Genomic DNA, 22903 nt, shown 5'->3' on the forward strand with positions numbered 1-22903 from the left:
AATGTTATACTGAGTTGTATATTCATAATGAATATCATATTGATGTATGTATACTAAAGAGTTGTTGTATATAAATGAATGTACATAAATATTCATAATGAATTTTACACAAATATACCATTTCAAATAAAAATAAAACAAAAAAACTATATCGAGATGGATGTCAATCTAAAAGAATGAAATACTCGTTTTTTTGATATAATTTGTTTGATTAAAACAACCGAAAGGATCGAAACCATATTCGTAGGCCGACAATTTTTCTGAATAGGTCAAACTTGTGCTTGTTGTTGTGAAAGGACATTTTCCTTTATCGAAATTATCTCATGTAAAGTTAAGGGTGTAAACATATTATAATTAATAAGGAAAAGAAAAGGTCAAATAAGCAAATGTTTAGTTCATATTTGAAATCAATTCTATTTTTTCCCTTAATTCGGTTTTTAATAGGTTTCAGGGAGGGGTTCAAACGAGAACACATGTGAGTTACGTAAATGCGAGACCACTATTTATCCTATTTTTAGGAATATCTAAGACATATATGGATAAAATGGGAAGAAATGCAAATCACATGATGAACATACAGAGCTGATGATTGTAAACGTGATCATCACTGGTTTTGATTTATTACAATGAAGTCACATCATTATCACAACAAAATCACTTCATTGTCGTAGCAAAATCACCACATTATAAGAACTCTTTGACTCATCAAAGCATTATCATAACAAAATCACATCGTTATTAACAATGAAGACATCGGCATAATAAGTCTTAGCAACATTTAAGAGATAAAAGACAAATCTAAGATAATAGAAAATTGTTGATATTATACTGGTTTATTTTCATTCATTCTAATTTTTATTACAGGTTAATTAATTATAAAGACATATATAAGATATCAGAAAATTGTTGATATATACTAAATTACTTTTATTTATTCTGATTTTTATTATAATTTAATTAATTTAAATACCCATAAGTATTTTCCTATTTTCGTAAAACATTAATATTCTTTTTCTCGTTTAAACCTCCATCTACATGTATAATCATTAATGTAAAAAATCATGCTTATTATTCCCCAAAATTACACTTAAAGTTGAAGTATCATTTGAAAAAACTCTGAAGCAATATTAATGGTGTTATTTATTGGTTGGTTTTAGGGGCCGTTTACCAAATGTTTACCCAGGTAAGCGCTTATCAAGTCATATTACCTTACCGGATTAATATGGTAAGGACCAAAAATCTTACTTGATAAGAGCAAGATAAGGACCAAAAGTCTTACCCAACAAGTGAGAACAACGACTCTTACCATAATAAGCGCTTACTGACACTACAATATAAACGGGTTTATAGGACACTCTCAATTTCTAAGCGTCCTAATAGACCTTTTTATAAGACTTAATTTATAGGATAAAAAAATAAAGTGTCTTATTTAAAAGTGTTGTAATAAGTTCATACGACGTTTTTGGGCATCTTAACAAGTTTTTTAGGACATCTTAACAAGTTTTTAGGATAATTTTGATACAAAATGTCGCATTAGCAACTTTATAGGACACTTTTGAGAAGTGTCCTATAAACTCAATTTTTTATAGGACATTTGTTTTTGTAGGACATTTTCAAATAGCGTTCTATAAAGTTGCTAATGAGACGCTTTATATTAAAAGTATCATAAAAAACTTATTACAACGTCAAAAAACGTCATATAAACTTATTACAACGTCTTTAGATATGACACTTTATTTTTTTGGTCCTATTAACTAAGTCTTATAAAGAGGTCTATTAGGACACTTAAAATTTGGGAGTGTCCTATAAACCCGATTTTGTCGTAGTGTGAGTAAATTGTTGCATACAGTAACGTTTTAGTGGACTAAAGTCTTACCCAGTAAGTCAGTGGTAGTGTTAAATTTTACCAGTAAGCGTTTACCGGGTAAATGTTTGATAAACAGCCCCTTAATCTGATTTGATTGTGGTAACTTTTTCTTTGTTATTTTCAAAAGAACTCTTTCTTTTTGTAAGATTGCACACTTTGGTGATTCTTGAATCTTTGGATGCATTCTTTTGTGTTTGTACATATGAACAAGTCCACACAAATAACCATTGGGTACACAACAAGAGATTAATTTTGAACTTATCTTCAACAATTTTTAATTTTTTGCCGTCCGTTGACAATTTCCGAAGTAAATTCAAAGCTGCATAAAAACCAGTATCAATCCATTCATTGTCGTGCGTTATTCTTTTTCTAACCCTGCATCATGAAAACCAAGAAAAAGGGTCTAAAGAAGTTCATATATTACGTTACTGTGCCTTTACGGGTGCTTGAAAAAATCAATGAGTTTTACGTGAATATAGTTCTTGACTGTGCTGGAAGATTCAGTGAAAGAAGAGTTGTGTGCTACAATCAGACGTCATATTGTCATTATCGGATGTCGAAAAATGACGATTGGATGGTTGAAGATACAATGGAAACGGATCGTGTGTTCTCTTTGAGGAGGATCGATAGGAGAAGTGTGGTGAGAAGGAGTTACAGTATTGGAGTCGGGAGACTTGGGAGAATCGATGAAGAGAAGATTTGTGACTTCGAGGAAATTGGTGACGGTTTAAATAAGTTCTCAACGTATCAAAGTTATATCTGAAAGTCGGTTTCTTATTGAATCTTGTTGGATAAAAAGATTTCGGGAAACAACTGAGATCGAAATGTTTGGTGTGTTGGCTCGAAAAATATTGTTGTGATTATGGTAAAAAATATCTTTTAATTTACGTTACAAATTTAAAGTTCAAATCGTTTGAGTTGGACAACATAAATATCGACTTTTCTCGAATCAGGTAAATTTCAGGTCAAACATAAAATAAATCAAGTCAGATTTCGATCGCCCCTCGGTAAACATTGGTTTCAGTTTCAGTTTCTATTTTTTTAATCTGTTATTTTGTTTTTATTTAATTAAAAAAATAGGGTGTCTTTTTCAGCATCGGATGAAGGACGAATTTAAAATCCCATCATTTTTTTAGCTATGCATATTTAAGAACGAGTCAATAGGGGTCGTTTATCAGACATTTACCGGGTAAATGCTTATTAGTAAGAGTCATTATCTTCATTTGCTTTATCGGGTAAGATTGTCGATCTTTGTTATGTCTTTTATCAGGTAAGATTATTTATTCTTATCATACTCACTCGGTAATTAAGTAAGTATCTGTAAACATTTGATTACAGAGCCCAAATAATAGAGAACCCCAGACCAATGGCATCATCCATATTACCGGAGGAAGGTGGAGGGATTTAGGGTTTAAGGGTAGAAGAGATCGAAGCATGGGAATGAGTCGGGGATCCCAATACCCGTTCCCAACCCCGATCCCTTGTATTTGTCCCTGTCTCCGCCGGGGATGATGATCATATCCCCATCCTCGTCCCCAAAGGGGAAACAAAGATTTTTTTATACCAAAAAATTATACAATATTCACTATTTATTGAACTAGTAAAAACACTACCAAAATATTAAACTAAAACTTAAACAAGACCAGAAGTTTAAACTAATGCTATCAAAGTTAACGTCAAACGTACGAAAACTACATCGAGTATATCCAAGACATATCAAGTAATTGACTGAGCTTGAATAACCTGCTACTCGACTCGTTTACACCCTTAAAATACAACAATACAATATCAAGAAAACAATTATATTAACTGAATCCGACATAATGAATATCTATCAACATCTTCTTTTCTTAAAAAATCATTTTTTTTTTCTGAATGAGGTCTAAAGAACAAGGATTCCTTTGATTGTTTTTTGAATCTCTTCTTCGAGAGGTTGATGACTTCAGATGAAGAAGGACTGTCCATTTTGCTGGATTCATTTCTTATCAGAACTTTTTACTTTAAAATAGTTGATTTGTCATCTGTTTTTCAGATGAAAAAAGAATATCCATTTTGTTAGATTCATTTTCTTATCAAAACTTTTATTCTAAAACTATAAACTTTATAGATACTCTGGCCCTAAATTGTTTTATCCCCAGGACCAGATTTTTATGAAGACAAAAGATATCAAGTTTATCACTTTGTTCAATTAGCAAAATCTGAAACTTTTTCTACTGCGATAACTAACAAGAAAGCAAAATTTTAATTTTTTGTGAAAAATGATATTCATTATAGAAGAACATTTGACATCCGAGTAATCCTATGGGGAATGGAGGCCAGTTATAAATAAGTATTTCACACCTACGTAAGAGACAAGATATACTGATTTATAATGATTTCTTCTGCTAAGACAACTCCAAGAGCAGTAGATAATTATCTCAAAGCAAAGATAAATTTACCAGATAAGGGATCATCACGTCGTCAAGCTCACAGGCCCAATATCGGATTTGCCAATTTAGAGGACATGATAGAGGAAGATACCCATCATGTTTTCAGGACAGAGAAAAATAAATATATCTATACTATATTATAAAACATTTGACAAAAACTTTTGAAAACTATTTTTTATGCATGAAGTACTGTTTATTGATGCATATTACTTAAAATTCAAGGTTACAAGTAAATTGTGCATAAACACAACTTATTAAAGCTTCATGTTTGAATTTATGTAACCAATTGAGGATAAACGTAATCAAATAGAGGATAAACATCTCATTTTAAAATCTAAAAAAAATCTAAAATATAATTAGGATAATAATCAAATTCTAACAAAATAATTAATTATTATATTTATAAAAAAGTATATTATCAAACCAAATATAAATTACTTCATTATTGAACCTAAATTGAATTATAATAGAAATTTGAATTAAAAAATTACACAAAAATGAGAAATTTTAAATAGTTAATTTAATACTAATATCAATATATTTATGATATCTTCAAATTTATATTTTATTCAAAAATAAAAACATTGTCGTATTTTCAAAATCACATAAAACCATATTATAACATCGACCGAGATAAATAATAAAACGAAATATTAAAATCAAGATAGATCTCGCTGCATTCACGGGTATTCTATGAATCATAATACAAATCCATTTGGTCTCCGACAATGAATAGATTCGAAAGGAGAACCTTTGTTATTGTCATTAGTTCCATTTTTGGTGCAAAAGTTGAAGATAGAGCCCCAATTTGGTTGAATTTTTGAAGGGCTTCTTCTTCTTCATGCATAATGCCACGTATCAACTTCCTTCAAACACGTATCAATTTACAGAAGAAGCTTACTTTTGGATTGATCCCCATAAGTGCTTCATTCGTTTATGTAATTGTAAGAGGTTTTGAGTTCCAAACCTTATTGGCTGGAAGTTAACACAATGAAGCTTCGATCACAATCTCATGTTCAACCATGGAACCTCGTTAACAAGACCTGCAATCAAGTCAGTCCGATGTTGTTTGCTGTGTTTCTTCTGCTAGTTTCAATGGAGGTTATCGAGTCACGGCTCCTGGTTCAGACACTGCCAGGCTTCGTTGGTGATCTTCCTTTCACACTAGAAACTGGGTAAGATCATGCTTTCAGAAGTAACAAACCCTGTTCGCTGTTTATGATTATATACTGACTCATTAAGACAACAATTTGCTTTAAGTTATATTGGGGTAGGAGAATCCGATGATGTGCAGTTCTTTTACTACTTCATTGAGTCCGAAGGGAACCCGAAAGACGACCCGCTCATTCTTTGGCTTACTGGAGGCCCTGGTTGTTCAGCTCTTTCTGGCCTGCTGTATGAAATAGGTATCGCTTTGCAACAATCTACTCTTGACCAAATGTACTTGTATTTGACACTTTGCTGGTTCTGTGCAGGCCCGCTCACTATTAACTACCAAAATTCTACGTTGGAGAAGGCAGTACTTGAAATAAAACCTCATAGTTGGACAAAGGTGTCTAATTGTTACCTTGTTATATTACTTAATCCAAAGTACACCACCACTCGACTGCAAAAGAAACGTTCACTAAAACCACAACCTGATTGGTTTGATTTGAAGTTGTCTTCAAAGGTCAAAAGTACCACGAGGTCCCGGTTCAAATCCAAGGAGGAATAAAAATCCCCTAGTGGTTTAAATATGGTGACTCCGGCCTATCTGCAAAGCAGGTGGTCGGCCTGGGATTAGTCGGCTCGCATAGTGGGTTGAATATCCAGGATAATAATATAAAAAAAAAAAATAGAAACATTCACTAACCACTTGGGTTCTGGCCTTTTGGGCATTGGTTAAGGCTCAAGGATGTAGTGGAAATCCCATCTTACTTGGATTTGAATCTCTGAGCTACCAAAGCCGTTATGGCTATTGAGGTTCACCTGCGATGACTCCAGGTCATTCGTTGTCGACTAAAGATTAGTCATGCATGTAAGCTGGCCTGGACATCCATGATTCCATGGTTAAAATAATAACAGGCATATGCATTAGATATGATTTATTTTTTGGCATGCAGGGGTTTTGAATGTTGTCTATGAGGTTCTTTATAAATATGTAACATCAGTCTTTGTGTTTTAGTTTTGGGGGGTGTTTGGGATTGCTTATAAAAACAACTTATTGACTTATTCTAGTGTGACACCGGTAGTAAGCACTTTTGAGTGTTTGGATAAACAACTTATACCGGTGTCAAACCGGTAATAAAGAATTTTTGATTTATAATAAGTTGACAAGTGCTTTTGTAGAAAAGCATAAATTGTTTCAAGTAAGTACAACTTTTTATATATAATGAAATCAGTATTACATTTCAGGTGGCCAACATAATATTTGTTGATCAGCCTGCTGGATCTGGATTCTCCTATGCAAGAACTCCCGAGGGTTACAAAGCGAACGATACTTCATCAGCAATGCAGACTTATCAATTTCTGAGGAAGGTAGGGTGATTCTATTTTTTGGTGGATGGCCGAAAATCACAAAATTAAAAACCGGCAAATTAACCTAAATATTTGGTGGAGATCCCTTCTTACGCTTCTCACTTTTAACTCTCCTTCTCACCGGAACCCAACCCTAATTGATGAACACATTTCATGTCTATCCCCAGTGGCTTGTGGATCATCCTAAATTTCTCAAGAATCCATTTTATCTTGGTGGTGATTCTTACAGTGGCATAGTGCTGCCAATTGTCGTCGACGAAATCTATAACGGTACTCTTAAATACTTCTAGCACTTGCCTAAGATCTTGTTATAAAAAAACCCCGAGTTTGAGGGAATGAAGTCATTCCTAAGGTGCCGTTTACCAAACGTTTATCCGGGTAAGCGCTTACCAAGTCACTTTACTTTACTCGGATGAATATGGCAAGGACTAAAAAACTTACCCGGTAAGAGCGAAGGCAAAAATCGAGAGTCTTACCCGGTAAGTGAGGACGAGGACTCTTACCATGGTTAGCGCTTACTGGGATAAATTGTTGCATACCATGCGTTTTAATGAATAATATTTTATCCGGTAAGTAAGGGTGCGTTTGGTACACTGGACAGGGACGGGACAGAACATGACAGGGATCTCTGTCCCATGTTTGGCACGAATTTTATGTGGAACAGAGTGGAACAGGTCTGTTCCACCCTGTTCCATGCTGTTCCACCCTTACCCCATGGAACAGGGTGGAACAAGGTGGAACAGACTTATATTTTACCGATATAACCTCAAAATAAAACTTAATTTTCTTCTAAAACATCAAATATGTCTCTCTTTTACATTTTATTCATTCTTAAAAATATTATTTATTGTATTTTATGTTTCTTACACTTTCATTTACTATTTGATATTTAATCCATTTTAATTGATTATACGCTTGTTGGTAGTAGTTTTTTCTTCTTAGTATGGAATGCATATAGATTTGATTCGATAATGAATTTTTGATGCTTATATTATATTTACCTTTTTCATATATCATTAGTTGATTATGACATCATGTATTTTTGCAAGTAGTAGTGGTTTGATGTAACTTATACTTTGCACATTGTATTTGTTAACATTTATATTGATTATTTAGTGAAAAAAACACTAAACAGCTCACTAGGAGTAAATTGGTCATTTTAACAGTTCTGTCCAGTCCTGTCATGTCTTACCAAAGGCTGAACAACTGTCCTGTCATGTTCCTTCCTATCATGTCTCGTCCTATCCTGTCTACGTACCAAACGTACCCTAAGTGATAATGTTTTCCTCTTTTGTAGGTATTGGAATTGGAGAATGGCCACAAATCAACATCAAAGTACAAATTCATCAATGACTTGATAAGTCAAATTTCTTATTTATCAGCAGCTAACTTGTATTAGATCCTTTTAATAATGCTTACACTACAACAAAAAATTAATTTTACAGGATGTCTAAAATGTACAAGTGTCCTAATAAAATAGCTAATAGAACACTTTATTTTAAAAACATCCCAAAAACTTGTTAAAAACGTCCGGTAAACCTATTGTAATGCTTTTAGATATGACCCTTTATTTGGGCAAAAAGTTGATCATCGACAACTTCAACCAGGCCCACACGGAACCTGCCTCCAAAGACACCAATGTCATGGGGCTAGCGGGGGGGCCTAGGATCGAACGTAGGACATGTTTTGTACTTGGATCACTCAATTTGATAGTTTTTTTTTCTCGTCTTAGGGATACGTGCTCGGTAATCCTTCCACAGATACACGTAGCGAATCTAATTCGAGAATACCGTTTGCTCATCGAATGGCACTCTTATCGGATGCAATCTACAAGGTAATTAAATACGAATTTAGTTTCCGCCATGAGTGTTTCATATAGCTAAACGAGCCTTTCCTGCTTGCACCAAAACAACATTGCAATAAGTCCGGTAATTAAGCTACATACTTTTGCAGTCAGCTAAAGAAAATTGCCATGGAGAGTACTTGAACGTAGATCCCAACAACATTCTATGCATACGTGATCTTGAGGTGGTAGAAAAGGTATACGAGCTCGAGTTTTAACTTGGATTATTGCCTAACAACGTCGTCATCAAAATTTATATTCGTTTTAACGCTTTCTCGTTTTCGATCTCTAGTGCCTTGAAAGAATTTACAAGGGCCATATTTTAGAGCCTTCTTGTGAAAAACCTTCGAAACCCTTCAAATCTAATACGTTACGAAGGAGCATGCGATCTCTTGACACGACCTCTGTGGATGCTCGGCCTTTACCTCAATTTCAGACGCATTGGTGTCGAGTATTGCTCTCTCTCCTTCCTCTCCGTCTGGTTTCAGACGCGTTTTTATGATTCGTTGTCTTGTATCTATCTTAACGTAGGAGGGATCCTATATATACTCCTCCACTTGGGCGAACAGCAGAGATGTGCGCGAAGCTCTTCACATTCGTGAGGTTTGTTGTTTGCAGTGAGTTTAATTCATGCTCATCTTGATTACGTATAGTCGGATAATCGTCTCACGACCACCAGGAATTTAACGATATTGAGTGGGTACGATGCAATAAAACCTTTCGTCGTCATGTTCCCACAGAACGCATAGTTTACACACACAATGTCCCAAGTGTCGTTGGCTATCATCGACGCCTTGCTGATAAAAATTGTCGAGCTCTTGTATATAGGTAATACTCTTTGTTACTATGCTTCTTATTCAAGAACCGTGGGAACCAACCATTCATGACGAATAGTTGGTTTTCATGGTTCTCAAAATACGTGCGGTTATTCTATTATGCATGTAGTATTGCCTTCTTTCTTTCTATCTGTCTTTGACAGTGGAGATCATGATATGGTGGTTCCGTATATCGATACGCTGAACTGGATTGAATCGCTAAATCTGTCGGTCGAAAGTGATTGGACGCCTTGGTTTGTCAACAAACAAGTAGCCGGGTTAGTTTCGTTGTCGTTAGCAGCAGCCATGGCTTGGTATCAAGATAAATGCTGATAATTTTGTTGCAGATACACCATGAAATTCTCAAAAGATGAGTACAGCTTGACATATGCTACAGTCAAGGTGAGACATCTTCCTTGTTGCTTCTCCTCATTTGAAGCTGCTCTTGACCCATGATGATGATGATGATGATGGTGGTGTCTTTTTATGTTGTGAAAGGGAGGAGGTCACACAGCTCCAGAGTACAAGCCTAAAGAGTGTTTAAGCATGTTTACGAGGTGGCTTGCTTACGATCCTTTGTAAAAGGGTCGAGTTTGATGTTTTCTTGCTTACGTTGTATGCACGTATGCATCCGTCCACTCGTATGTAATCGTGTAATAAATAACGGGCTACTAATTAGTTAAGAACTTCTCGTGATCAATTTATGTTGATTTTATACATATACATATACATATACATACTTGGAATTATGTGAGACCAAGGGTTTTTCGTGAGACCCGCAAGACCAATTCTCAACCCTTGTATTAGATTTACAATCTCAACATTCATAATCACAAAATTGTCACGAGACTTTTCAATAATTACAAAATTGTCACCGTACAACTTTAGACCATTAGATCACTAGCTTATAAAGTTGATCAATGAACATAAATTGGTCTCACGTGTCTCACGAAAAACCCTTAGTCTCACGTGAATCTAACTCTACATATACATTACAACTACTTTTAGAAAAAAATCACATATATATGTAGAACTTTGTGATGTTGCAATCTAAATTGTCTTATTTATATTAAAGATTTCCTTCATTTTAATACACATCACTTGAGCATTTAAGGCAATACAGATTTTTTCTTATTGTAAAACGAAAATAAAAAAAGTAATATATACGTTAGAAAAATTCAAAATTTACGTTTAAATAATTCTTTGAGTAAATTACATTCTTGGTTCTTGTGGTTTATGTGTTTTAACACTCTGGGTCCCTATTTTAAAATATCTATAAATTACATTCTTATGGTTTGCATTTTATAACACATTTGGTCCCTACTGTTAACTCCATTAAATGTGCTGTAAAATGCAAACTACAAGTCCATATATATTTTAATAGGCAAATTGCATGAAAAAATAATGTACTTTAACTTGATTCTTATTTTGGGTAACGTACTTTCAAAACTTCTATTTTGATATTTAGATGTAAAAATTTTAAACATTTAAGTACCTAGTTTAAGCATTAACTGGTTATCATGTTGATGTGGCGAGTGATGAGATGAAATTGAGTTAAATAGCAAATAATACTGAGTTGAATACCACATCACTCGCCACATCAGCATGGTAACTGGTTAGTGCTTCAACCAGTTAATCGGGTACTTAAATGTTTAGAACTTTACATTTTATATACCAAAATGGAAGTTTTGAAACCTAAAATAAGAACCAAGTTAAAGTACATTATTTTTTCATGCAATTTGCTCTATTTTAAAATAGGGATCTATAGTGTTAAAATATATAAACCACATAGATCAAAAATGTAATTTACTCTAACTTTTTTTTTTTTTTACAAATAGTGTCTTTGAAAACTTAGAAATCCAAAAAATATGTCGATATTTATACCAAATTAAAAGAAATTATAAAATTTCGTTTCTTTAATATAATCTGTTTAATTCAAAATTTTATTACAATTTAGAGATTCAGATTTAAAAAAAGATATAACTTATTTCATTTTTAATGATAGAGTTTTTTTTTATGCATAACAATAATAATTGAGTATTTTATCGTATTAATGATTATCTTATATTCGGATATTGTCATCCATTCGTTATTAACTAGTTAGAATTTATAAAATTTAAATAATATACAATAATTATAAAGACTTAAAAGTCAAAGTGATAAGCATAAAAGAGATCTTGAGGGTGTTTGATATTACTTGTTTGAAATAACTTATTGTCTTCTATAAAATCATTTATTCAAAAACTTCTTGTTACCAGTTTAACATCAATATAAGTTGTTTATTCAAACATTAAAAAAATACTTATTACTAATACCCTACCAAAATAAATCAATCAATTATTTTTATAAGCAATCTCGAACGCATCGAATCCAACCATAATACAAAAGGAAACATAGATGATGAAATTTTTGGTTATTATATGAGGATGTTATGTATCAAATAATCCGAGTATCGGGGACACAATCAAAAACTCAAAATTGAGATTGCCACCATGAGGGTCACTCATCCTCCGGTAGCCGTCGCATTCGCCGCCACACCGGAAGAAGACGTCTTCGACTCTTTACGAACTGCTGCCACACATCTAACTGTTGGTGTAGCAGGTCTCCGGAAGAAGGCCACAGGAGTCAGGCCATGGCTCCTCCTCGATTCCACCGGCGAGGCCCAAGTTATCGAGGCCGGTAAACACGCTATCATGCGCCGGACGGGGCTACCTGCTCGTGATCTCCGCATCTTGGATCCGATTCTATCATATCCCTCTACCGTCCTTGGCAGAGAACGGGCCATCGTCATCAATCTTGAGCATATCAAGGCCATAATTACGGCACAAGAGGTGTTGCTGCTTAATTCAAAAGATCCTTCTGTTACTCCCTTCGTTGATGAACTTCAACGCCGTATCTTGCGTCATCATCACGCCACTTCTCAGGTTATCTAATTTCTTAATAGCGTCCTTTGCTGATTATTTGCACGCAGTTAAAATATGTTTTTGTTTGTACGAAATTGAACATAAAATTTTGAATTTGGTGTTACGTTATATTTGCGGAGATTTGAAGAATCTGTTAGCTCAGTGATGCCCTAATTTAAATGCAAACTACTGCAAGTGTTAACCTACTGTACTATAGTTCCTGTTTTCTATAACCATGGGCGAGCTAGGAATTTCAGACAAGGGGGGTCTGGCAGTCTGAAAATCAATTACATCATACACCTTTAGGCTTTAGCTACCCTAATCAATGAATGATGCACTTTGGTGTGCTCTTGATGAGCTCAAGTTTATGTGCACATGTCATGCTAAAGTTCAACTTACTCTATAAGGAAATCCCTCAAGTAAAAGATGATAGCTACAATATAGGATAGTATTCGCTATGATAGTGATAATATTGGGTTTATCATGTCATTTGTTAATCTAGCGTTTGAGTGGTGATGCCAGTGCAAAGAAGTCAGATATAACAAAGCCATCATCTGATTTCTTCAATTAGATCTCTATTAGTTCATACATGCCTCTCTTAAGTAAACTTCATAATTTGAAAACCATATATACATAGTGATCATTAAGTGTGAACAATGTTAAATTAGCCACAAATATATAGAACAAAAAAGTAGAAATAGAATTAAGAAAATTGAGAAAACCTCATAACTTCACTTCAACAAGACCATCATCTTCAATTTCACGTTATTATATCACTAAATTACACGAAAATATGTTTTTATGCATCTAAGTTAAAGGCCATTTTCTATCCAATCCTCACTGACATTGCACTTGAACGGAAACTTGAAGTCTTGAATAGAGGTCAGCTGACCCGACTTTCGGCTGAAACTATGCTATTCAAACTTTAAAACAAATTACATTATCCCAACATCAATATTCACCTGAACTAGGGTTTAGGTTTCTTTTTGGAGAACAAAACAAGTAAACAACATCAATACTCCTTTTTTTCTAAAAATTTTAAATATTGAGAGATTAATTGCTATTTTATGAATTCAAACATGTTTAAATAGAATAATTATGTATGTATACCTGTAGAGATAGAGAGAGAGAGAGAGGACGAGGGTCGGAGCAAGGAGCGGTCTAGCCGGGGGGTTGTCTGAGCATGGTGAGCGAGGGCGAGTGAATGGGGGTACGGTGTCTGGGGCTCTTGCTGACTGGGGTCTTTGTGGATTGGGCGAACAGTTTTGTGTGTGTTGGGGGTGGAGGGGGGGAGGCACCAGCCAGCCCCCTACTAGCTCTGCCTCTGCCTATAATGTTTCTTGAAATTGATGTGTTGGCTGTGTCAGTGTTGTTGCAGCCAGTGTCTGTACCTCCATCAAGGTGTCGGTGAAAACTCCAGACTCCTGCTTTAAATGCCAATTGCTGTATCTCTATCCTCAGTTCCTAGAGAAAAGCAAATGGAAAATAGTAATACACTTTTCACTTAGTTGTGACACAGGCAAACAAAAGCTTATTTTGTGATTGCTGATACTTATTGATGCAGTTTACCTTCTCTAAACTAGAGAAAAATATACTAATTTTAGTGAAAGTCTACGTTGAAATGACTGAGTGCAACTTTGTGCATTATAATGATATACCAATATGTACATAATTCAAGAACCAAGCATGATTCTGAAACTAACCTATGACAAGCTCATATACACGTAACAGGTGAAGTCCCCTTCAGCTTTGTCCTTGATGCAAGGTCCTGCATACGGATTACATTGATTGCTGCCCCTTATATTTATCCCATTACTGTCCATTGGTTGTTCTATCTAAGAGTTAAGGCTTTAGTTTCATCTATTGACATGAAAAGTTTTATACTTATCCCCTTACCATCCATTGGTTGTTAAGTATAAGAGTTGAAGGTTTAGTTCTGTCTATGGAAGTTGGAAGAGAACAACATGACTTGAAAGATCAACGTAGTTATTCCTGAATACCATCATTGAGATGATTTTGTCAATTAGCCTATCGATGAATTTCCACATACTGTATGTGAGTTGAGTACTCTGTCCTGCTGTGAATGAAGGTCTAAAGTTCAACCTACCATGTACTTCTCTTCAGTTGACCTGTTACTTTTACTCATGTGCATTGGCCAAACTATTTCTTAGAACTTAAAATAATGCTAATAGGTTTATCATTGACAACTAAGTTGATGGATACATTGCAAATACGTAGTCCAACTCTTGAACCTCTTTGTTACAATCCACCATCTAAACACCTTGTCTCTTCTGCGAGTGCTTGCAAGTATTAATTTTCTTGTAACTTGTTTAGGAGGGAATGATAGATGCTCATACTGACTGGACACATTTGTACGATTTGGGAGAGCCACGGTCAAGAGAGGCCAGCCCTCCAAGAGTAGATGCGAGCATCCCAGAGGGAGGTCAGGAGGTTAAAGCTGATGGAAAACATTCTTTTGATAAGCGAGAAGGACCAAAGCTTCTTCCATTTGAGTTCATTGCACTGGAGGCATGCCTGGAGGCAGCTTGTAGTTCCTTGGATAATGAGGTGAGAAGGTTTTATGGCCATCATCTTGTTCCCTGTGAATTATGTTCATATGTTTACTGATGTTTTCTGGGAAATTTCTTTCTTGTCATCTTTCGTAAACTAGGCACGGACATTGGAACAAGAAGCACATCCAGCACTGGATAAGTTGACCTCAAAGATCAGTACTCTCAATTTGGAACGTGTCCGCCAAATTAAAAGTCGGTTGGTTGCTATTACAGGACGTGTTCAAAAGGTTTGTGGGTTCAAGCTCATAATTCAAATCAAAATGGTAACCTTTTAGGTGCTATCGGTAGGCTGGGTGAAAGAACTGTGGAAGGTTTTAAGTTTTTAATTTGTTATGAGTAGTTTAGTAATTTACCAATCTTGTTCTGCCTCCCTGATTTTTGTTCCATTAAGATCCGATTTGATCCTTCTTTTCTAGAGTTATTTATTATGAATTCATGTTGATTCAGGTCAGGGATGAATTAGAACATTTGTTAGATGATGACGAAGATATGGCTGAAATGTATCTGACAGACAAGCTGGAGCAACAACTAGACAATTCCTCTTCATCTTCTTCGTTTGTTAACGAGGAAGATGAAGAGATTCTTCAAACAGAAACTGATGATAGGTATCTTTGCTACTATTATCTCATCTGGAAATTACTGTTATACACTCCGTCTGTATCAAAATAAATGTCCACAATCAGAAAGTATTACACTTTTTAATCAACTAAATGACAATTCCTGTTAAAATAGAAACGTGGACATCTATTTTGTTAGAGTTCCTACTGCTAAGGGTTGAACGGGATGGCTACAGGAACATAAATGAAGGCGACATCGAGCAGATGGATAACCAGCAGCAGGCTGAACAGCTATTCCGAGCTAATACACTTGGGAGAGACAGCCGTGGGACTCGAACCAGCACGACTAGAAGTGGTAACAGCAAGCACCTTGATGTTGAGGAACTAGAAATGCTTTTGGAAGCGTACTTTGTTCAGATTGATGGCACTCTGAATAAACTATCCACGGTAGGCGCCACTTAACTTCACCTGTAGCAAAAGTAGATTGATATTTGATGACTTTTTGACTGAGCTGTGGGTGTTGTGCAGCTGAGGGAGTATGTGGATGATACAGAGGATTACATCAACATAATGCTGGATGACAAGCAGAATCACCTTCTGCAAATGGGTGTTATGTTGACGACGGCAACTCTGGTGGTGAGCGCATTCGTGGTGGTTGCCGGAGTGTTTGGAATGAATATTAATATCGAGCTGTTTCTAGGTGACACGGAGCCGGAGAAGGAAGTCGGTATGCGTAAATTTCTGTGGACGGTTGGTGGTGGTACTACTGGCAGCATCTTCCTATATGTTATCGCTATTGCTTGGTGCAAGAAACAAAGGCTTCTCGAGTAGTTTATTTAGTAGTGAGATCCATCAGCATCAATTTTTTTTTATATATAAAAATAATCTATTATACATTATTATTATTATTAACATAACTGACTTGGTTTTTTTGGATAGAATAAATTAGGAGGTTGCAAGTTACTTTATGTTAATAAATTGGTGTTGTCTGGTAGCTGCTGAATGTTTTGGTGCAAAATGATTAATTGGTTAAAATGATTAAGAAGCTTTCATGATGTAATGCAAAATGAAATATAATTGTGTTGGTAATTGTTTACAATGAAATTAGGGCGCTGAATGGTTAAGGAGGGTTCAAGATACAAAATCATTCAGAGGATTGTAGAACCATTAAAAGGTCAAAAAAAAATTGTCAAACAAAATTCATCTCTTAATGATTCAAAATGTGTGTAAACAAACAACCCCTAAGACCCTGATTTTCTTTTAAAACAAATAAACCATCGAACTTTTTACTAGTCGGTTAATTAAACTTTTGTTGATTAAAAAAAATGTAGGTAACCAATTTTTAAAAATGCAATGATTTTTCTTTTTTTAAATGTTCAGGAGAAAATTAGAAAGTTCAATGATTTTTTCATTCAAAATGAGAAAGTTTAATATTTTTCTCGTTTAAAAAAATAATTCCAAGACCTAATCATCAAAATAAAAAACTTTAAGTTTTTTCATTAAAAAAATAATTCAAATACTTAATCATTTAATAATTCGTTGGGTTTTTTTAAACTTAATGAACAATCAAACTGAAGTGGCATATTTCCTCTGCATATTTGTGAGCTCCCAATATGAACTACATACGTTAGTGGTTGTTTGTTTTTTGTAGTTATTAGTTTATATTAGACCAGTTGATCAATCTATAAATACGTATGAAAAATATTTTTTATACTTATTTTTTGGATGTTATGGTTCGACCATCTCTATTCATGTGTCAGAACGGTTTAATAACAATATTATAATATATATATATATATATATATATATATATATATATATATATATATATTTAACATGTTGAACAGTTTAGTTCATTACCGTATTTGTTTTTACACGTTTTATGTTTTATGTATGAATTAATAAATGGTGATTTACATATTCTTTTCAAATTAAATTTGAACTTTATATTGTTTTTTATACTTTAAAAAGATAAAATCAAATTCAAAAAAAGGGTGTTTTTGTCGATTTTCATTAATCCATTCCAATTCCTTTGTAACCCAAACAGACATATTTTAATTCATTTAATAGATTACATTATATTTTATGTCAAACAAACACTTGGTCAAACCTGATAATGTTTCATTTTAGTTCTTTCTAGATTCTTATTCCGTTGACAGATTTCATCCATTCAAAAAACATTATGTGAACCAAACGTTCATGAGCTAACCGATGTTATTTCTCCTTGAATCACATGCTCTCTTTTAGAGTAAATTACGTTTTTCTTCCTTGTAGTTTGTTAAAAGTTATGATTTGTAATTCAATGTTATTTTTGTCCATAGACTAATTCCTACCTTTAAAGTACAAGAGACCAAAACAATAAATATTTTTAAACCATAAGAAACGAAACAACAATAAATTGTAATCATAACGACAAAAATAACAATAAACTGTAAAGTATAGGGACTGAAACAACAATAAATTATAATCATACTGACAAAAATAACAATAACTGTAAAGCATAGGGACCGAAACAACAACAAATTGTAGAACATACAGATCAAACTCACAATTTCTAAACCATGGAGATGAAAATCGAAATAATTAAGAAACCACATGTACGAAAATCATAATTTACTCTCTTTTGAGAGGGGGATTAAGAATTTGAGGCAAGTTTGTGTTTTTTATTTAGGAAAAAGTTTAGAAAAACCAACGAACTATCCATTTTGATTGATTAAGTTCCTGAATGAAAAAAACCATTAAACTTTCTCATTTTAAATGATTAGGTTCCTGATTATTTTTTAATAGACAAACCATCGAACTTTCTCATTTTGTGTGAGGTTTGAATGCGTAGAGTTTAGATATGGTAAAACTGATTTAAATTTCTTTTTACTTTAAAACTTTTCTAGTCAGTTATTTTTTTAGTTAAAATGATGCAAGTAACCAATTTTTAAAAGTTTCATAGTTTATTTTATTGAAAAAATGTTATTCAAAATGAGAAACTTTAATAGTTTTTTCAAATAATAGTCCGGGACTTCAATCATTCAAAATAGGAAAGTTTAATGATTTTTTCATTCAAAAGATATCGAAGACTTAATCATTCAAAATAGAATAGTTCGTTGGATTTTTATAAACTTTTTTCTTATATTTATTTACTAACTTCTTACAATAGAAATAAAATAATGGTACAAGCTAAATATGTATTTATACATTACATCTTTCATTTGAAACTACAAACTAAACACTTACCCGGTAAACAGTTACTGGTAAAATCTAACACTATCGCTTACTTACTGGACAGGATTTTATTCACTAAAACGCATCGTATGCAACAATTTATCCCGGTCAGCGCTAACCATGTTAAGGGTCATTGTCCTCACTTACCGGGTAAGATTCTTAGTCTTCGCCATATTCATCCAGTAAAGTAAATTGACTTGGTAAGCACTTACCCGGGTAAGCATTTGGTAAACGACACCTCAGTAGAGGAGTTGAAATGCACAAATTCATCTTGGACTTGATCATTGTCTTCTTCCAAAGGAAGCTTGGTTACCACCCCACTTGTTGAACTCAAAATCAACCATTTTATCATCCACAAAATATAGCAAATCTTTTTTTTATTAACTTGGATATCCAACCCGCTATGCGAGCCAACTAATCTCAGGGCAATCACCTGTTTTGCAGATTGCCCGAAGTCACCGTATTTGAACCTTCGTGGCCACAAGGGGATTTTTATTCCTCCTTGGATTTGAACATGAGACCTCCTGATACTTTTGACCTAAGGAGTCAAACTCAAACCAATCATGTACCACCCTTATGGTTCAAAACATAGCAAATCTTGAACCATTATTTGTGAACTTTCTTCTGTAACCTTCTTTTGGCTTTTGCAGCCATTAACAACCTTTTTCATGCATTCTTGTTTGTGTTGTTGAGCATCTGAAACCATCATCATTTGCCATTTTTGGATTTCTGAAGAGAATCATGGTAAGGAGATGCCCAACCAGATGATGATCACATGGACCCATCACTGCATTCTCAACCAAAATCTGGTTCCATCATTGCAGTCGTTTTGTCGTCTTGAATCGAGGATGGTGGTGAACCAAAAAGCGCCACCTGGAACCACCACCCCTCAACATGTTTGATGAACGTGGATTTAGATCCTACATGTTTTGATCATGTTACATTTGGGGTGTTTGTTTACCTCTTAATAGTTCTATTAAGACGCAGTCTCTGAATCGTTAAGAGCTGAATCTTGTTTGACAAAAAAAAGTTTGCCTCTTAATGGTTCAAAACCCTCTGAATAATTTTGTATCATGGATCTCCCTTAACCATTAAGAGCCATAATTTCATTGTACACAATTACCAAGCAATTATATTTTATTTTGCACTATATCATGAGAGCCTCTTAATCATTCCGACCACTTAATCATTCTGCACCAAATCATTCAGCAATTATAAAACAACCCCCAAGAAAAGGATGTCTAAACATAAATAACCCTTATCGCCTTGCATATTTTTAGACTCTAGTCGGCTTTGTCGGGTTGGGATGATTTGGGCCTAACCTTTTTTGACCAAACCACGTCAACCTCTTAAACTTAACACTCAATTGGCTCTAATTTTATCCTCGTCTTGATTGGATTCATTGTTCCATTCTTTCGGGTTCGGTTGAATAGTTGGCTCATCAAATTCCCCTTTTTAAGGTTATTTGTGTAATATTATGTTCTCGTAAAACTTTTAGATAAAGAAAACCCAAGTACGATAAAGAATTGGGGCAAAAATCAAGTTACCACAACCTTGCCCGCGACTCAGGGTCGAGGCTAGGATCGCGTAACCCGTTGTGTTATGGCCTAGCTCACAAGGGGAGTCAGGGGACAAAGAAAATCCGTGTGTGTGTGTGTGGAAATAGATGTGGGCGACCAACATCGCGACCCTAGGTCGTGGGCATGGTCGTGGGGATGGCCCTAATCCGTTTTAAAGGGTATTTTAGCCATTTTTCTCAACTCTCCTCATTTCTCTCTACATTTGTGTTGGTTGGGAGCTACTAGGTCGATTTTAAGGATTTGACAAACGGCCCCTTGGTGTTCTCATATCAAGCTTTGGTTTATGTTGGATTTATGCCATTGGAGATTTATTGACTGAGCCATTTATTGATTATTTATTTTATCTAGATATGATGAAATAAAATAGGATAAAATAGTTGTTTAGCATTTGGTAAGATATAATTAAACATGACATGACTATACAGATAAAATGACCAATTTACCCCTAATGAGTTGTTTATATATTTTGATTTAATTATGTAATTTATTAAATTATAATCAAATAAATATTTTTTACAACAAAATACACCATTAAAAAGTCTTCGTCAAGACGATTAGAGTGATAACAAAATAAAAAGTTTATGTAGTTTCTAATTTTTATTATATCTCTTCTAAATTATTTTTATTATTAATATTTAATAAATTACACAAATTGATCAAAATATAGAAATTGTGTAAAAATAATATTTTGAGGACGGTAAAATGAAAGCTTATAAAGAATAAAGTACAGTAAATTAAATTAAAAGAATGAATAAAATGTAAAGAGAAAGGCATATTTGATGTTTTAAAAGAAAATTAAGTTTTATTTTGAGGTTATATTAGTAAAACACAAGTCTGTTACAACTTGTTTCTATGCAGTGGGGTGGAACAAGAATGTTTCACTTTGTTCCTCTCTGTTCCATATAAAAGTCCTGCTAAACATGAAACAATTATCTCTGTTCTGTTCTATTCTGTCATATCCAATGTACATAAAAAGTGTATGTGTTTGATGTGGTTTGACACATCTATAATATTTTTAAGTATCATATTGTAATACAATAGATCCATAAACATATGAGTCGGTATGTGAGTTGAAAGTGGGATAGTTGTTCCCATGACATTGTTAGATACAAATATTGAATCACCAGATGACTCAAGTTATAGACCACAGGTGGTTGAACTTGATGACCGTGTGACCCGTAATAGTTTTGATGCTAGCGAATGTGCATAACTAGGTTCACTGAAGGACTCAAGCTGTAAAAATCTGTCGGTGGTTGAATTTGATGACTAGTGTTCCATAGTAGGAGCTTTATAACATAGATTCATGGCCTATTCTTGTGTTACACCACGATCAATGGAAACCAAGTCTCCTCCGAAGTTGCAAAACATATTGTTGACTTTATAATCCTCATGTTGGAATTGCTTAGTTCGTTTAAGCTTTATATTTTTCAGTTTTCATGATCATTAACTTTATTTATAAACTGTTTGATCTCACTAGGGGTTAAGCCTAACACTTTTTCTTAAATGACATGTATATTAAGATCTTCAGATGGTGGGGCCACCAATGCTTGAGTGAAGCGAGGATTGCCAATAGTGGCATTTTTGGAGATGCTTCTTTTGGAGATGCTTCTTTTGGAGATATATGGTTACTCTTTTGAATAGAATCCTTTAGGTGATAACGGTGACATCTGAATGTAATCTTTACGTAGTTTTGGTTTAGATTATTGTTGTATCCAACCTAACAAGAATAATATTTTTTTTTATTAACCTGGATATCCAACCCGCTATGCGAGTCGACTAATCCCAGGGCGACCACCTGCTTTGCAGATAGCCCGGAGTCACCGCATTTGAACCTCTATGGCCACAAGGGGATTTTTATTCCTCCTAGGATTTGAACCTGGGACCTCCTGCTACTTTTAATCTTTAGAACCAAGTTCAAATCAATTAGGCACCACCCTTGTGATTAATAAGAAAAATATTTATTATCATATAAAAAGTATTCTTGCATACATTGTTGTATGCATTATGCAACACAAAATGTAGTATCTTGGCCAAATACACCTTCTAAAACGTGAATATCATATTAAACCACAAAATTAAACAATTGTTACAGGTTCGATTTTGATCTTAAAAAACAATAAACTTTAATATCTATACTATCTATACTATATTATAAAGCATTTGGCTAAAACTCTTAAACTCTTAAAACTCTTAAACCCGTTCATCCCTAAACAATTTCATCTCTATCCGATTTCATCCCATAACTGAATTTGTGTAACTAACTGCAAATAAACACAATCAAATACAGGATAAACATTTCATTTTAAATATAAAAAATCTAAAATATAATWAGGATAATCATTGAGTTCTAACAAAATACTTAATTATTATCTTTATAAAATGATATATTATTAAATCAAAAACAAATTATTTCATTATTAAACTTTAATTAAATTTAAAAAAAATCTATACTATATTATAAAGCATTTGACAAAAACTCTTAAAAACTACTTTTTATACGTAAACTACTGTTTATTAATGCATATTACTTAAAACTCAAGATTACAAGTAGATTGTGCGTAAGTATAACTTATTAAAGCTTCATATCTCAATTCGTGTAACTA

At 33.9% G+C, this 22903-nt stretch overlaps 2 protein-coding genes across 4 annotated transcripts; both read left to right on the plus strand.

Moving 5' to 3' along the window:
- Positions 1-5310: 5310 nt before the first annotated feature.
- LOC112516926 (serine carboxypeptidase-like 13) lies at positions 5311-10158 on the plus strand. Of its 2 annotated transcripts, none has more exons than XM_025124180.1 (14): positions 5311-5471; positions 5539-5702; positions 5772-5848; positions 6691-6813; positions 6981-7083; positions 8111-8148; positions 8546-8647; positions 8767-8853; positions 8949-9107; positions 9188-9259; positions 9336-9484; positions 9636-9749; positions 9819-9873; positions 9970-10158. In XM_025124180.1, the coding sequence occupies exons 1-14, from the start codon at positions 5359-5361 to the stop codon at positions 10051-10053; spliced, it is 1440 nt and encodes a 479-aa protein (XP_024979948.1). In that variant the 5' UTR covers positions 5311-5358; the 3' UTR covers positions 10054-10158. The 2 variants fall into 2 exon arrangements, with proteins under 2 accessions (XP_024979948.1, XP_024979949.1); XM_025124181.1 differs by having other exon boundaries at positions 5557-5702.
- A 1792-nt stretch (positions 10159-11950) lies between these two features.
- On the plus strand, positions 11951-16499 carry LOC112517198 (magnesium transporter MRS2-3). 2 transcript variants are annotated; one of them, XM_025124557.1, is made up of 6 exons: positions 11951-12395; positions 14709-14942; positions 15046-15174; positions 15395-15552; positions 15741-15951; positions 16033-16499. In XM_025124557.1, exons 1-6 carry the CDS (start codon positions 11964-11966, stop codon positions 16333-16335), a joined length of 1467 nt encoding a protein of 488 aa, XP_024980325.1. In that variant the 5' UTR covers positions 11951-11963; the 3' UTR covers positions 16336-16499. The 2 variants fall into 2 exon arrangements, with proteins under 2 accessions (XP_024980325.1, XP_024980326.1); XM_025124558.1 differs by having other exon boundaries at positions 14712-14942.
- Positions 16500-22903: the final 6404 nt, after the last annotated feature.

This window comes from Cynara cardunculus (assembly GCF_001531365.2).
Source record: "Cynara cardunculus var. scolymus isolate 2C chromosome LG 8, CcrdV1, whole genome shotgun sequence".
NCBI lineage: Eukaryota > Viridiplantae > Streptophyta > Magnoliopsida > Asterales > Asteraceae > Cynara > Cynara cardunculus.